The following is a 14657-nucleotide window of genomic DNA, read 5'->3' as shown; positions in this document are numbered from 1 at the left end:
TTTCATAATGTGGATTTGACACCAGCATTCAGAGTTTGCCGTTGGTACGATATTTTTAATGGTTTTGAAAAGTCTCTTATGCTCACCAAGGCTGCATTTATTTAATCAAATACAAATAAATAAAGTATCATACTGTAAAAACAGTAATATTGCAAAAAATCAACAGTCAACATAAAATATTTTCTAATATATTTTAAAATGTAATTTATTCCTGTGATCAAATCTGAATTTTCAGCATCATTTCTCCAGTCTTCAGTGTCACATGATCCTTCAGAAATCATGCTAACATGATGACATTCCTGATTATTATAAATCTTAAGAAACATGCTGCGTAAATTTTTTTTCAGGTTTTTTTATGAATATAAAGTTCAAAAGAACAGCGTGTATTTGAAAAACAATCTTTTGTAATAAAGGTCTTTGCTGTCACTTTTGACCGATTTAATGTGTTCTTGCTGAATAAAACTAATTTCTATCTTTAAAAATTGTTTTACTGACCCCAAACTTTAAACAGTATTGTATATAATATACTATTGCTAACAGTTAGCCTTGAACTTCAGTGTATAAACCCTTTCTGCTCCATTTGTATTAATGGACTGTGTGATTTTCATCTGTCTGTCTGTAGAAAGAGGTTTTGTGGCTCTTACTTCACATCTGGACAGGAACGTCTCGGTGCACCTTGGAGAAAACATGGAGTTAAAGGTTGCGATCGAGGCGTATCCCAAACCCATCGTTCGCTGGTCTAAAGAAGGCACTGTTATTAGAGGACACAACATGAGACAGGAACAGGAGACCCGGTAATGATTCCTCTCAGCACAGATCCTCCATTAAACAACATTAAACCTTTCCACAGGATATTAGATGTGTCCTCTGGATCTGATGCAGGTTTGTCAGCACTTTGACCCTGGTCAGGATCCGACTGGAGCAGATGGGTCTCTACACTGTTACCGTCCAAAATGAAGATGCCATTAAAGAGATGACCTTTGACCTAGAGGTGAAAGGTGAGACAGTTTGACATCCTTTTACACGGCGCCCCATTTCCTGAAAACAGACACCCGTGCTGGTCTTTCATTTAAGCGTACACCAAGAATAATACCAGCTGCTGGCCTGCTGAAACTTTACTTAACTTAACTTTTTCTCAGTCGCTTTGGTGCATTTCTCACATCACTATTTACATTTGCTCAACAGTTAGTTGAACCTCCACAACATTTAGTCATTTGTGCACATCATAGTAGCAGTTTCTCATTCCTTCCAACATATTGCAAATGCTTTTGGACATGCATCAATTGCTTTCATACAACTCTCTGCTGTTTTATAACATTATCATTTGCTTATGTCATGTCAGGCAAAATTAACTATATTTGTGAATGCTGAATAGTCATTCCATATGAAACTAATAGTCCTCATTTCATTGCTTGTAGAGCCTGAAGCCATTTGTTTTGAGAATAATGGCTGACTGATGAAGTTATTGGCTGGCTAGCCGGCTCAGCCAAAACCTAAATGGCTGCTGCAGCCGCCAAACTTTTCATAGCTGCAAATGGCTGAAGCTGCCACTTCATGTCTACAGATGTCTATGTTATACTGATTTACTAGATCTCAATATTTCCTAAATGTGTATTTCTGACTTTTTTCCCACAAGTCTGAAAGAAGACATGTTATTGAAGACAAATATCCAAAAATCTCAAAATTGACCAGTAAAAAAAAAAAACGATGTTTTTGCCTGCCGTGTCTCGCCTTAATATAAACACACACTGTTATAAGTATTATTTTGGACAAAGTTTTGCACATTTCACTTCAATGTACACTGAAGCATGCGTCGTGAATTAGCAATGTGGAAACGGTGGTTTGTTGCTGCAGTAATATCACGTTCAGTGCTATAAATCTCTCCGTTCCAGAATATTTGGTACATAACATCAATCATTAATTCAGGTGTTTGTGCAACCGTGCCCTGAAGATTTAACAAAAGTCTGGGTAGGCCTAAGTTAAAAAAAAGTAAGTAGGAATTAGGAAAGTATGTGAGAAGTGAGATCAAAACTACCTTACTTGCTTCTTTCCGCCATTTCACCTCAGTGCGAGAAAAAATGCATCGCTTCTTCTGTACGGAAAACGAGCGATTTTAATTGGTCTTCAATTCACTGTGAGTCTGTGTATCGTAGCAATGAGCACAAGACTGTGCTGTTATGAATCCAGTGGGAAAATAGATCTTGTGTATTGTTTATATATTTCATGTGTGTATGTCTCTATGTGATAGAATTATTATTTGATGCAGATAATTCTAGCCGGCTCAGCCAAACTTTATTAGATGGCGGCTCAATTTGGCTAACGAAATTATTGGCTGGCGGCGGCTGAAATTCTAAATGGCGGCGGCTTCGGGGTCTAATTGCTTGAGTCATCACATACAAAACTGTTGAACTAGTTGTCAAAATCTGTAAAGCAAATTTGACAAAATTTTATCTTTTTTTTTTCCTGAAAATGTCTGACAATTTCTCTATGTGGCCAGACAGAGAGGAACGTCTGGATGTTCAATTCAAATTTTCAAATCAAATTTATTTGTATAGCGCTTTTCACAATACATATTGTTTCAAAGCAGCTTTACAGAAAGTGCATTTCAGAAATGTACATAGAAAAATACAGTTAGTTAATCATGTATTCATTTAGGGCATAACATATCGCCGCCGTTGAGTCGCCTCTTCATATGCGTTTATTCATCTCATCATGCAGGATGTTTTATGAATGAATTACAGTACTATGTGTGTATGAATTACAGTACTATGTATGTTCAGTTCCAATATGAACTGCAATATTGTTTGTTGTGTACAGCTCTACCCAAAGGGAGCTTATATTTGTTGTAAATAAGGGTGTATTTTTTCATCTTTCATCTTGATGATACTGACACTTTCATTGATATGAATACTTGCTTTTGAGGAATGAGCGATCCATTTTGAGCAAGTGACACGCTTTTGCAGGTTATTAACTAGGTTTTGCAGTTTGTACTAATTGTTTTGAGAACTGCATTAACTGTTGTGCAAATGTAAATAGTGATGTGAGAAATGCACCAAAGCGACTGAGAAAAACTGTAACTTAACCTAACTTAACTTAACTTAACTCAATTTGTATAATTTATTTGATAATGTTTGAAATGTTGGATTGCTGGTACTTCTCATGTTTATTGCTTCCTTAAGATGAGTTGCTTATTGTATTGTTCATTTTTAATTCACTTTAGATAAAAGCATCTGCTGAATGAGTAAATGTTAATGTTGAAATAGTTTAATTCATTTTAAATCAATATTTAATTAGTTTAATTTAATTAATAAACAAATTATTTATTGATTGTTTTTAAACATTTATTTAATTTAAATGTATTTATTTATGTATTGTTTATTTCTTTGAGGTTTTTGTTTGCATTAATGTTGAGTGCTGTGATTTTCTTGTTTCTATAGTTCCTCCTCAGATCACTGAACTCTCTGACCATCACCTGCCTGGAAAGAAGCATGCGGTCACCTGTGTGGCGGAGGGGGTGCCGTCTCCCAGCATTCAGTGGTTCAGCTGTGACAGCATGACCAAGTAATACCACACCTTCATCATCATCATCATCATCATGGTGTATTTGTGGGATAGATGGATGGATGGACAGACGGATAGATAGATAGATGGATGGATGGATGGATGGATGGATGGATGGATGGATGGATGGATGGATGGATGGATGGAGAGAGAAAGATAGATAGATGGAGAGATAGATAGATAGATAGATAGATAGATAGATAGATAGATAGATAGATAGATAGATGGATGGATGGATGGATGGATGGATGGATGGATGGGGAGAGAGAAAGATAGATAGATAGATAGATAGATAGATAGATAGATAGATAGATAGATAGATAGATAGATAGATAGATAGATAGATAGAGAGATAGAGAGATGGAGAGAGATAGATAGATAGATAGATAGATAGATAGATAGATAGATAGATAGATAGATAGATAGATAGATAGATAGATAGATAGAGAGATAGAGAGATGGAGAGAGATAGATAGATAGATAGATAGATAGATAGATAGATAGATAGATAGATAGATAGATAGATAGATAGATAGATAGATAGATAGATAGATAGATAGATGGAGAGATAGATAGATAGAGAGAGAGAGAGAGAGAGAGATAGATAGTTAGATGGATAGACAGATAGATAGATAGATAGATAGATAGATAGATAGATAGATAGACAGACAGACAGACAGACAGACAGATAGATAGATAGATAGATAGATAGATAGACAGACAGACAGACAGACAGACAGATAGATAGATAGATAGATAGATAGATAGATAGATAGATAGATAGATAGATAGATAGATAGATAGATATTTTCCTTCTAATGACTCTCATTCATATTTAATATGAGCTGTTTTTGAGAGACGAGTAAATATGAGCATGATGAGTTTGCACAGGACTCTCAGAAAGCATTAAATAAACACACATCAGCGTAATGTACAGTGTAGTGAAGGACAAACAGTCGAGCAGGATGTGTCTGTCCATCACAGTGTGTAGAGTGGGTCTGTACATCATCGAAACGCTGCACATTTGCTGATTAAAACACCAAAGAGCTGCACAGAAATACTTCTGTATGAATAATATATAGCATACATGCTCTAACGGCCATTACCACACACCTCACAAGACACTTTCTTCATGGGTGAAGCACACTTATGAGGGATCAGCTAGAACTCAGAGATTTAGCATGAAAGCAGATATAATGCAGGTATATTGCGTGTGTTTGTTCTGGTTTGAAAATGGTCCTTGTGAGTTTTATTAAAGTATACATAATATTCAGTGTTCAGATTTCACTTTTTGATGTGTTTGGGTTTGTTCTAATGGCGTACATGCTGCTTCACAATTTTAAGTAGGTAGCGTACAGTATATATACCGCAGAATATGCAGTAATCTGTATAGTTTATTAAACAAAATTTAACTAATAATGTAAAATAACTACATTACTTTATGATGACAACTTAAGACTCGTTTATTTAAACATGCGATGTGATGAGGTCATGTGACATTGCATACTACAGTACATACTGCTTTGCATTTATTTTTTTCTACGTTGGCAGCATACTGTATACTGCACAGTATGTGGTAATCAGTACACTAGGGCTGAATCCGTAATCGGACCCTAAACCCTCAATCCCTATTCCCTATGTTAGTCCACTAGTACTGTTCACTTGAAGGAGTAACTGAAAAATAGCGAGTGAATTCGGACAGCCGTTGAGCGTACTTCTGTTGTACACTCCTTATTGCAGTGCAATGTGGGATTGAATGAGTGCACTCAATAACATCCACTATGGTTTCGGACAGCACTAAAAATAGCTGTCCCCTAGAATAATGCCCTAGGGGTCGATTTGGGATTCAGCGGTATTCCTGTCTGAACTTACTCATTGTGTTGTTGTCATTAGGTGCAGTAACAGAAGTGCTGTGTGGAGCCCTCTGGTGGAGGATCCCGAGAGTGTCTCCATCCAGACTAATGTCACCTACAACAACACACGCAGGATCCACCAAGTGCACAGTCAGGTGACCCTCCTCCGGCCGCAGCTGGTCACCATCCGCTGTGAGGCCAGCAATGAGAGAGGAGCTCGAGCCAGAGACATCAGACTGGTCAACAACAGTGAGTACTGTGTGTGTGTGTGTGGAGGGTGTTAAAGGCTCTGTGTGAATGTGTGAAATGAGGATCTGCTGAATGGAGCAGCACCCGTGGAGATCAAACACAGAGTGACTTTGGATTTAATCCCATGATCCTCCAGGACTGCTTTCATTAGCACCATGAATGTGGCGTGAAACCCGTTGAGCTCATTGAGAACCTGATACTGGTTCAGCCGTGAGAAAACCCAGAAACACAAACACCTGCCAAAGCTGCAGGAAACACTTCTTATTGACAGATTTATATATGAGCCTAGCTGCCTTGATTTAAAGTCAGCACGAACTGTCAGTTTTGTCTCATTAAACTTTCCTAATATGACATATTTTTCTGTGAAATGGATGTGAGAAAAAAATGGGACACAACAGTAATTTATTGAATTGTGGAATGTGTCTCAATGTGGAAAATAATTAAAAATACATAAAAAAAAATATTTTATTTGATTAAAACTACTTAGTGCCCCCTTCAGCATTCTTAATTAATGTGTTTAATAATTGAGGTTTTGTTTGTATTAATATTGTTGACTGATGATAACAGGAAGCCAAGAAACACTTCTTATTTACAATGTATTTGACATGGAGCCTGGAGTTGTCTTGATTTAAAGTCAACATGAATATGAAAAGTATTGTCCAATTTTACCTTTCCTATTTTACATATTTTTAAGTGAAATGGATATTCGATGCAAAAAAATAGCAGAGGAAATAGTTTTATCCATCAATAATTTATTGAATAGTGAAACGTGTCTCTTTGTGACAAGTGATTGAAAATACATCAAAAAATGTTGTATTTTTTTTAAATTATTATTATTTGAGAATGAAGCTGGATATTCAGAGAAGGGAAAAGTTTATTACAACTCTTGATTCTGTCAATCAAGATAAAATCAGGGTGATATAATTCAAAAAATACAAATGAAAATACAACCAAAAACGTAATTTAACAGTAAATAAATAATTTATTAGTTTTTATTTTAAAAAAAACGATTTGATGTCCATTAGTAATTGATTTGATGGTGAAAAGTGTTTCTGTATGAAAGTGGTTGAAAATTCACCCTCAAAAAGTAAAAGTCACTTCAGCTGTAAGAATCAGTATTTAATGGGTTGTATATGAAGATTTTGAGTAAATAACTTTCATCTTTTCTGTCCAGCGTTGTTTTCTCAGGTGGCAGTTCTGGCCGCTGTCTTAGCACTGGTGGTCATCATCATCATCTCCATCATCATCCTCATCGCTGTGTGGAGGAAGGTCAGTGACATCACATCCTGTCTGACTGAGACGCCTAATGCTGCTACAGATTTAACATTGTTAAACTGAAACTCGACATTGTTTTTCCTGCAGAAGCCACGGTATGAAATCAGGTGGAAGGTGATTGAATCAGTCAGTTTAGATGGACACGAGTACATCTACGTTGACCCCATTCACCTGCCCTATGACCTGGCCTGGGAGATGCCACGGGACAGTCTGGTTCTGGGTGAGAACAGAACACACTGATCCACCACACTTACTTTAGTGTCTTTTCTAATCAGATTTTCCTGTAGCTGGACATTCAAAAATACTAGATTACCATGTAGTGTTTGTATGTCCAGGTATTTTGTTTACTGACATGTATCTGTTTCTTCAGGTCGTACGTTGGGATCTGGAGCGTTTGGGCGTGTTGTCGAGGCGACGGCACATGGTCTCAGCCTTTCCCAAACCACCACTAAAGTGGCAGTGAAAATGCTCAAATGTACGTGTGAAACACACACTTTAAGGGACAATGTGTAGTTTTTTAGGTATTTTATTATCTAAAATCAATATTTTTATTCATAAATATGTCCTCAATGGTGTACAAATACCTCTGACAATTATCTGACTTATCCTCGTAAACGAAGAATTTATTATCTTTATAACCATGTGACGGGTAGGTCCACGGAGGCTTCCATGTCATTCCGCCATCTTGAAAAATTATAATAGCAGAGAGGGTCAAAAAGAACTAGGCCAGCGCGTTTCCACAACTCGTTTTCGTTCAGAGCCAGCGTCACGTACAGTCACTGAAAGCAGCAGAAACGGAGGAGCAGAGCAGTGAGAGGCGCTTGTCACGGCCCCGGCAACTTTAAAAGGCTGCATTGCACTGTTATTTTTAATAGCGGACCATACATATGCCGAGCCACAGGAGAAGAAATCCTCGTCGCCAAAAAAGTCCAAAATTGAACGTAAAAGGAAATGTGACTGGAGATTACAAAAATGTAAAACTTGACAAAGTGCTATTACAAGACATCTTGTCATAGCATTTTGGTACGTAACAGCTACCGTAGATGCAACACGCATTTGAAAAAGCGAGGCGCTGGAGAGCACAATTCGTTTGAATAAAAAATACAATTTCACCGCTAGATGGGAGAAATTCCTACACAATGTCCCTTTAAAGGACAATTTTAGCCAAAAATGATGCTAGTGTATGGGGCATCGAATAAGTAAAAATAAAAATCGCTAGTTAATACCACTAACAAGGCTCAAAATACCCTCACACTAACACGGTAGCATAATGAGGGTCTCTACCTGCAAACCGAAGCATTGAGAACTTTGTAAGTGTACAGACAGTTTAATAAGAAGATACTTTATAAAGACAGTACACTTTGCGTATACAGGCCGGAGCCATCTTTGGAAAACAGTCTCGACCAGTCGAACCACGAACGCCGTGCTACGTCCTGGTCAATAGTCACAGTTCAGCTCACGTAGCACGGCGTTCGTGGTTTGACTGGTCGAGACTGGACGACACAATATGTCGACCTCCATAGAAGGGGGAGCCCGCGGTTATGGAGATATAAATGTCTCATTCTAAGGTAAGAAAAACATAACGGTTCATTATCCAAGGTCTTTATACACCACTGAAAACATAGTTATGGATCTTATATTGCATTTCTGTCAATAGATCCTCAGAAATATTACACAATGCACCTTTAACTAGCGATTTTTATTTTTACTTATTCAATGCCCCATACACTAGCATTACAAGCTAATCTGTGGTTAAACTAAAACTAAAGCTAAAACTGGGTACATTCGATTATCATGAAAATGCATCCCAGAGAACGGTCGACTCCGTACCCATGTGTTATTTAGCCCTAGGTTCATTTTTGGCTGGAAATGTCCTTTAAGCACAGGCATGTGAGTGTGATTGATGGTTGTAGTCATTTGTGTTCTCTCGTCACTGAAGCGACGGCACGGAGAAGCGAGACACAAGCTCTGATGTCTGAACTCAAGATCATGAGTCACCTGGGTCCTCACCTGAACATCGTCAACCTGCTGGGCGCCTGCACCAAACAAGGTACAGTACAATGTCAAGATACATTTCTCAAATGACAAAAAGTCGTTGTGATTTATAATTTTGAGCAAAATAATCGGGATCACCTATCAACTATGCTATTCATCAACTAAAACTAGACTACAATGCCCAGACATTTAGTCGACTAAAACATGACCAAACAAAAAATGGACAAGGTTGACTAAATATGATTAGTAAAAAGTACATTTGACACAGGACTAAGGTCGTTTGTCCACCAAAGCGTTTTTTTCACGCGGATGGCATATTTTTCCAATTGTTTTCAATGGGAGCACCGCGTTTTTTAAACACCATGAGCGTAACTCAAGCGCCCACAGCTAGGCGTTTTCAGCTGAGCGTCTAGCGTTTTCAGCTGGCTAACAAGGCTTTGGTGGACATGCGGCATAAGACTAAATTAAAAAATAACTGACAAAATGAACACTAACAGACACTTTTTCCCCAAAGTAATACAGTTTATTAGCCTAACTAGATGTTTAAAGCCACTGATCTCTTTAGATCAGACCTTTTGTTCTGAGATGTTTTTTCAGGTTGTATCTTTATTTCTTACGCAGGTCCATTATATCTGGTGACAGAATACTGTCGCTATGGCGATCTGGTGGATTACCTGCACAGGAACAAGCACAGCTTCCTCCAGTCCTACGCCAACAAGAACCACATCACCAACGGCAGCCTGATCTGTACCGACAGTGACGTGCCAACCGGGAAAGAGTAAGAGAATTACAGCTTTTTTTATTTCTCAAATCAATATGTGATTTCATTATTCTACACATAGACACTAACTGTCAAAAGATTGGAATAATTAAGAATTGTTCATATTTTTGAAAGAAGTCACTAAGGTTTACATTTATTTGATAAAAAATACAGTGAAACACTAATATTGTGAAATATTATTACAATTTAAAATAACTGTTTTCTATTTGAATATATTTTAAAAATGTAATTTATTCAAAAATCAAAAGTGACAGTAAAGACATTTCTTTACAAAAGATGTTTATCTCGAAAAAACTGAAAAAATGCATCAGTTTCCACTAAAATGTTTAACGTTGATAATAATAAGAATCATTATAATTAAGCACCCATAATAATTGATAATTATTGAGCACCAAATTAGAAATCAGTTCTTTAAAATTGTAATAATATTTTATATTATTATTTTTACTGTATTTTTGCTCAAATAAATGTAGCCTTAGTGAACCTAAGATACGTCTTTCAAAAGCATTAACAAATGTTAATTATTCCAAACTTTTGATCGATTGTGTACACTTAAAAATAACGTACTAATATTCATACTATGGTGAATATTAATTGCATTAGATATTGTGAGACAGATGTAATCGGGTTGTATTGATCGGCTCTGCAGATATGTGTCGTTTGGCAGCGAGTGTGATGGAGGATATATGGACATGACTAAAGACGAGCAGATGGAATATGTTCCGATGCAGGAGCTCGCAGACTCCATCAAGTATGCAGATATCCAGCCATCGCCCTACGAGTCCCCGTACCAGCAGGACATCTACCAGGAGCAAGGTACATACAGTATACTGACCTCCAGCTCCACTACAGCAGCATTCATGCCCAAACCTTGCTGTCAGCTCAACCCCTTACATGGCAAATACATATTTCAATACCTGTTGAGATTTTAAGCTAATATTTAAATCATCTTACAACACATTTGCATGTTCAGGGTTCTGTGATGTTGGTTAATGGTCACATGACATGACAGATAAAATATTTGATATTTTTTCTGTAAATGTTTTATTTTGATTGTTTTCTATTTTAAATTGATTTAGGGTGGCACAACTTGGACAAAAATATTATTATTATTTTACATAAATGTCCATTTTAACAGCGATATAATATTTAATATCATATTAGAATTGGACCTTTTCATATGAGATTGCTGTTGTTGATACCAACTAAGACCTCTCTTAGAGTCTTTATTATTATTTTTTTGAACTCTAATAGAAATGAAGACATAAATATATTACTGTTGTACATTACATTTGTATTGTAAATGAAAAAAAAATGTATATTTATATATTTTTAAAAATTGTCTTAAATCCTTCACTTTAAAATGTTCAAACCCTCAAGTGTTTTTACATTTCAAATCCTCTTGCTTTTATCTTGGAGGAATATTGGTAAAGATATATTATTTATTTATTTATATATATATATATATATATATATATATATATATATATAAACAGTATATATATATTAATTGCATTTTTCCATTTAATTGCACGTTTGCATATTTAATTGTATTGCATTTATTAATAATGCTAATAATCACAATAAACAAGTATTTCAATATTTGCTGAAATGCCAAATGTCGATCACAGGATTTATTAGCAGCACTGCCACATCTGGTTAATCTTCATGAATTTGCATATAATTCATGTAATTAGTTACATGATATGTAACAGTTCAGTATGTTTTTAAGTATACTTACATTTTAATATTGTAATATTGTGGTGATTCAGAAAGAGGAAGTTCACATCATGATGTAAGACTGTAAGGTTTTGTCTTGTGGAGATACTGAAACCTGCAGACAAATAGAACTAACATCCTAAAACTCCCATCATGCCTCTGTGCTGGCTGTGTAATCTTTGGCTCTGTGATGCTGCGAGGCCTTCAGGTTGAGCACAGACCGAGTCTGTGAGTCATAGAGATCTCTTTCATAATGCTCATTAATGCTTCTCTTCCTCATCTGACAGGATGTCCGAAGAACTTAATGAAAGTGAAACGCTTGAGGTTTCTGCGCTATTTAAATCAAGACTAAAAAGTCCCATTCTATATTTTTATATTTATTAATTGTTTGAGTATTTCTTGGGACGTGTTTTAATTTGAGCTGAGATGATGTCAGGATGAGTTCAGCTTCTCTTGGACGTAGAAAACCCTGATAAAACAGTCCAGTGGTGGTGATCACGGCAAACAAAAAGAAAAATCGTACATTTTAAAACTAAGCGTTTATGCTTAAAACAAGAAGTTATTTTTTTAAATATTAAAAAAAAATCTTGTTTTTGGCATAGTCAAAGTTATCAAACCTTAATTTAGATTTTTTTCAGCTATTTTGCTTCTTAAGTAAATGTATATTGATTTAAAGTGGCCCTAATATGCTTTTTTATATATTACCTATATAACCTAGAGTGTAAATGCTGTTTGTGAATGTAAAAGGTCTGCAAAGATTGATAGAAGTGCAGAAAAATGCAGTTATTGCCTGTAACGAGTCGTCAGTTATTCCAGGCTTACATCCTGCTCAAACCTACATAGGTTTGTTACAAATTTGCATCAAACACTGTAGTTGTAGCCGAGACCACAAGAGTTTGGGTAATCTTGTTGGCATGTCTAGAATCCACTTTAATGCACTTCCTAATGATGAGGACTCAGGCTGGAATTTAATAGGGTAAAACCTATGCAGTCAGAAAAGAGAGACTGAATCCTTTATTAAACAGTTTCAGAAACTGAGAAAAGAGCTGATGCTGCACTGTATATTATGAGAAAAAAAGTGTTTTTTGACCTTGAATGACCAGAACAAAATTAGGAGCCTTTAAAGTAGCAGAATGGGGGCACTTTAAGAATAATTTGATATTTGCACTAGAAAAAAAGACAAAATACTAAGGAAGAAAATCATTTTTTTTGCAGTGCTGCTAGAAGCTAATTCAATTCTAAGGTTCTTCATGGCATTACATGTTCTTTTGCGTTTGTATTTGCATCATCAAATGAGGCAGTGTGATTTATGTTGTGTGTGTCACAGGTCACAGGGTGGATCATTCTCTGGTCATCAGTGATTCTCCGGTTCTGAGCTACGGTGACCTTGTTGGTTTTAGTTACCAGGTGGCCAAAGGCATGGAGTTCCTGGCATCAAAGAATGTGAGTATCTGTAATAGCTACAGTACTAAAACTGTTGACCTGTAAAACATGATAACATAATATCAGTCCAATTACTCACTGTTCCACTCGGAAGAATCTGTCTAGCATGGTTTAATATGCCAGCATGTTTTTTTAGTGGGATTGAGATATTCTTATACATTTTATTAATATTTTGAATTATTTTCATTTCAAATTTTCTGATTTTAGTTCTAGTAATTTTGTTGAGTTTCGGCATTTTTATTAGTTGTTTTTTATGTCTATATATATTTTTTTATTAATTTTATAGTTCATCAAGTTAAAGTAAATAAAAATGAGAATGTTGCTTTGGGAACTAGCTGACATAAAATTTGCCTGGCCAGTATGAAGTCATATATTACCATCTACTGTTGTAAATGGGAAATGCATCCCGTCTGTAAAACATGCTGAGTATTTATTTATTTATTTATTTATTTATTTTTGGCTGATTTAGTCAAGTCAACTTCATTTATATAGCACTTTTAACAATATAGATTGTTTCAAATCAGCTTTACAGTGATAATAGGAAATGAAAGTAACAGAGATTGTTTTGGCTTTACATCAGCTCTAGAATAAAGTTATTGTCCAGCTACAGTTACTTTTGATTGATTCACTTCCGTCGCAACGATCATTAGTTACTTACTTGGTTTAATGATCAAGGATCATTAGTTATTAACTCAGCTAACACGACACCGTTCTAACAGAAAACCCTTAATGCGATCCGGCCGCTCATTTGCACAAAACAGTGCCTGGCGGCTCGAGAACATAAACCATGAAATAGGTTCCAAGGCACAAGCCTTGAAAAATTTATAATACAGAATTTTTTATCGCTTCCGCATAGCCACGTGAACCGGAATCTAGTGAAAGTGTCTCAATTTTTTCTTTGAAAAGTAAAGCACATCTTTCTGTGTCTCTGTCAGTGTGTCCATCGAGATTTGGCAGCCAGAAATGTTTTGATCTGTGAGGGCAAACTGGCCAAGATCTGTGACTTTGGACTGGCCAGAGACATCATGCACGACAACAACTACATCTCCAAAGGCAGCGTACGTAGATCCCTCAACACATGCATTCAAACATGCAGGAAATCACTGAAGTCATAGTTGTGATTTTGTGTTTCTCTGCAGACGTTTCTTCCTCTGAAGTGGATGGCGCCGGAGAGCATCTTTCATAACCTGTACACCACTCTGAGTGACGTCTGGTCTTACGGCATCTTACTGTGGGAGATTTTCACTCTGGGTGAGTGCGTTCACTTACTCTTTCTCCTGACTGTCATGTTTTTGTGTGTAAATAAACATTAAATGTTAATCCCCAAATAGAAATGAACATTGATGAGGTTTCTTATACTATATATTGTTCCTGAAATGTGTATTGTGTGAAAAAAGTATTGTCTGACAAAACCCAGAAAAATTTAGAGATTTAAAACGATGCATTTTAAGCATATTGATGAATTAGCAAAAACTGCTTTTACAAATACACGATTTTTCCTGTTTTATGTGAGCGAAATGTGAAATGAAAAGCTCTCTTTATGGCTGATGTTGCAGGAGGAACCCCTTATCCAGACCTGCCGATGAACGAGTTGTTTTACAGCGCTCTGAAGAGAGGTTACCGCATGGCCAAACCCTCATACGCCAACGAGGACATGTATGTTTGCACCGCTCAATACTGCCGTGAAGGACAATTACATAAACATATAGGCTTGCATGCTTATTATTGCATTCATCTGTGTTTTGTATATTCATACAGTAAATAAGATTGTGCTCAGTAAT

At 36.2% G+C, this 14657-nt stretch overlaps 1 protein-coding gene across 3 annotated transcripts in view; it reads left to right on the top strand.

The window, feature by feature from the left end:
• pdgfrb (platelet-derived growth factor receptor, beta polypeptide) overlaps positions 1-14657 on the top strand; it is a 44867-nt gene that overhangs the window by 25288 nt on the left and 4922 nt on the right. For all 3 annotated transcript variants that reach the window (XM_077247354.1, XM_077247353.1, XM_077247355.1), the window contains 14 exons: positions 623-794; positions 883-998; positions 3438-3561; positions 5455-5663; positions 6838-6932; positions 7026-7158; positions 7309-7413; positions 8878-8988; positions 9555-9711; positions 10364-10530; positions 12761-12876; positions 13812-13934; positions 14016-14127; positions 14433-14532. In XM_077247354.1, the coding sequence (XP_077103469.1) occupies positions 623-794; positions 883-998; positions 3438-3561; positions 5455-5663; positions 6838-6932; positions 7026-7158; positions 7309-7413; positions 8878-8988; positions 9555-9711; positions 10364-10530; positions 12761-12876; positions 13812-13934; positions 14016-14127; positions 14433-14532 (1840 nt within the window). The remainder of the gene's footprint in view (positions 1-622; positions 795-882; positions 999-3437; positions 3562-5454; positions 5664-6837; positions 6933-7025; positions 7159-7308; positions 7414-8877; positions 8989-9554; positions 9712-10363; positions 10531-12760; positions 12877-13811; positions 13935-14015; positions 14128-14432; positions 14533-14657) is intronic.

The sequence above is a fragment of the Siphateles boraxobius genome, unplaced genomic scaffold (assembly GCF_051911475.1).
Source record: "Siphateles boraxobius isolate OS27281-9 unplaced genomic scaffold, OSU_SipBor_1 3, whole genome shotgun sequence".
Taxonomy (NCBI): domain Eukaryota; kingdom Metazoa; phylum Chordata; class Actinopteri; order Cypriniformes; family Leuciscidae; genus Siphateles; species Siphateles boraxobius.
Note: the sequence above shows the minus strand (reverse complement) of the source record. Positions and strands in the feature narration are given on the sequence as shown.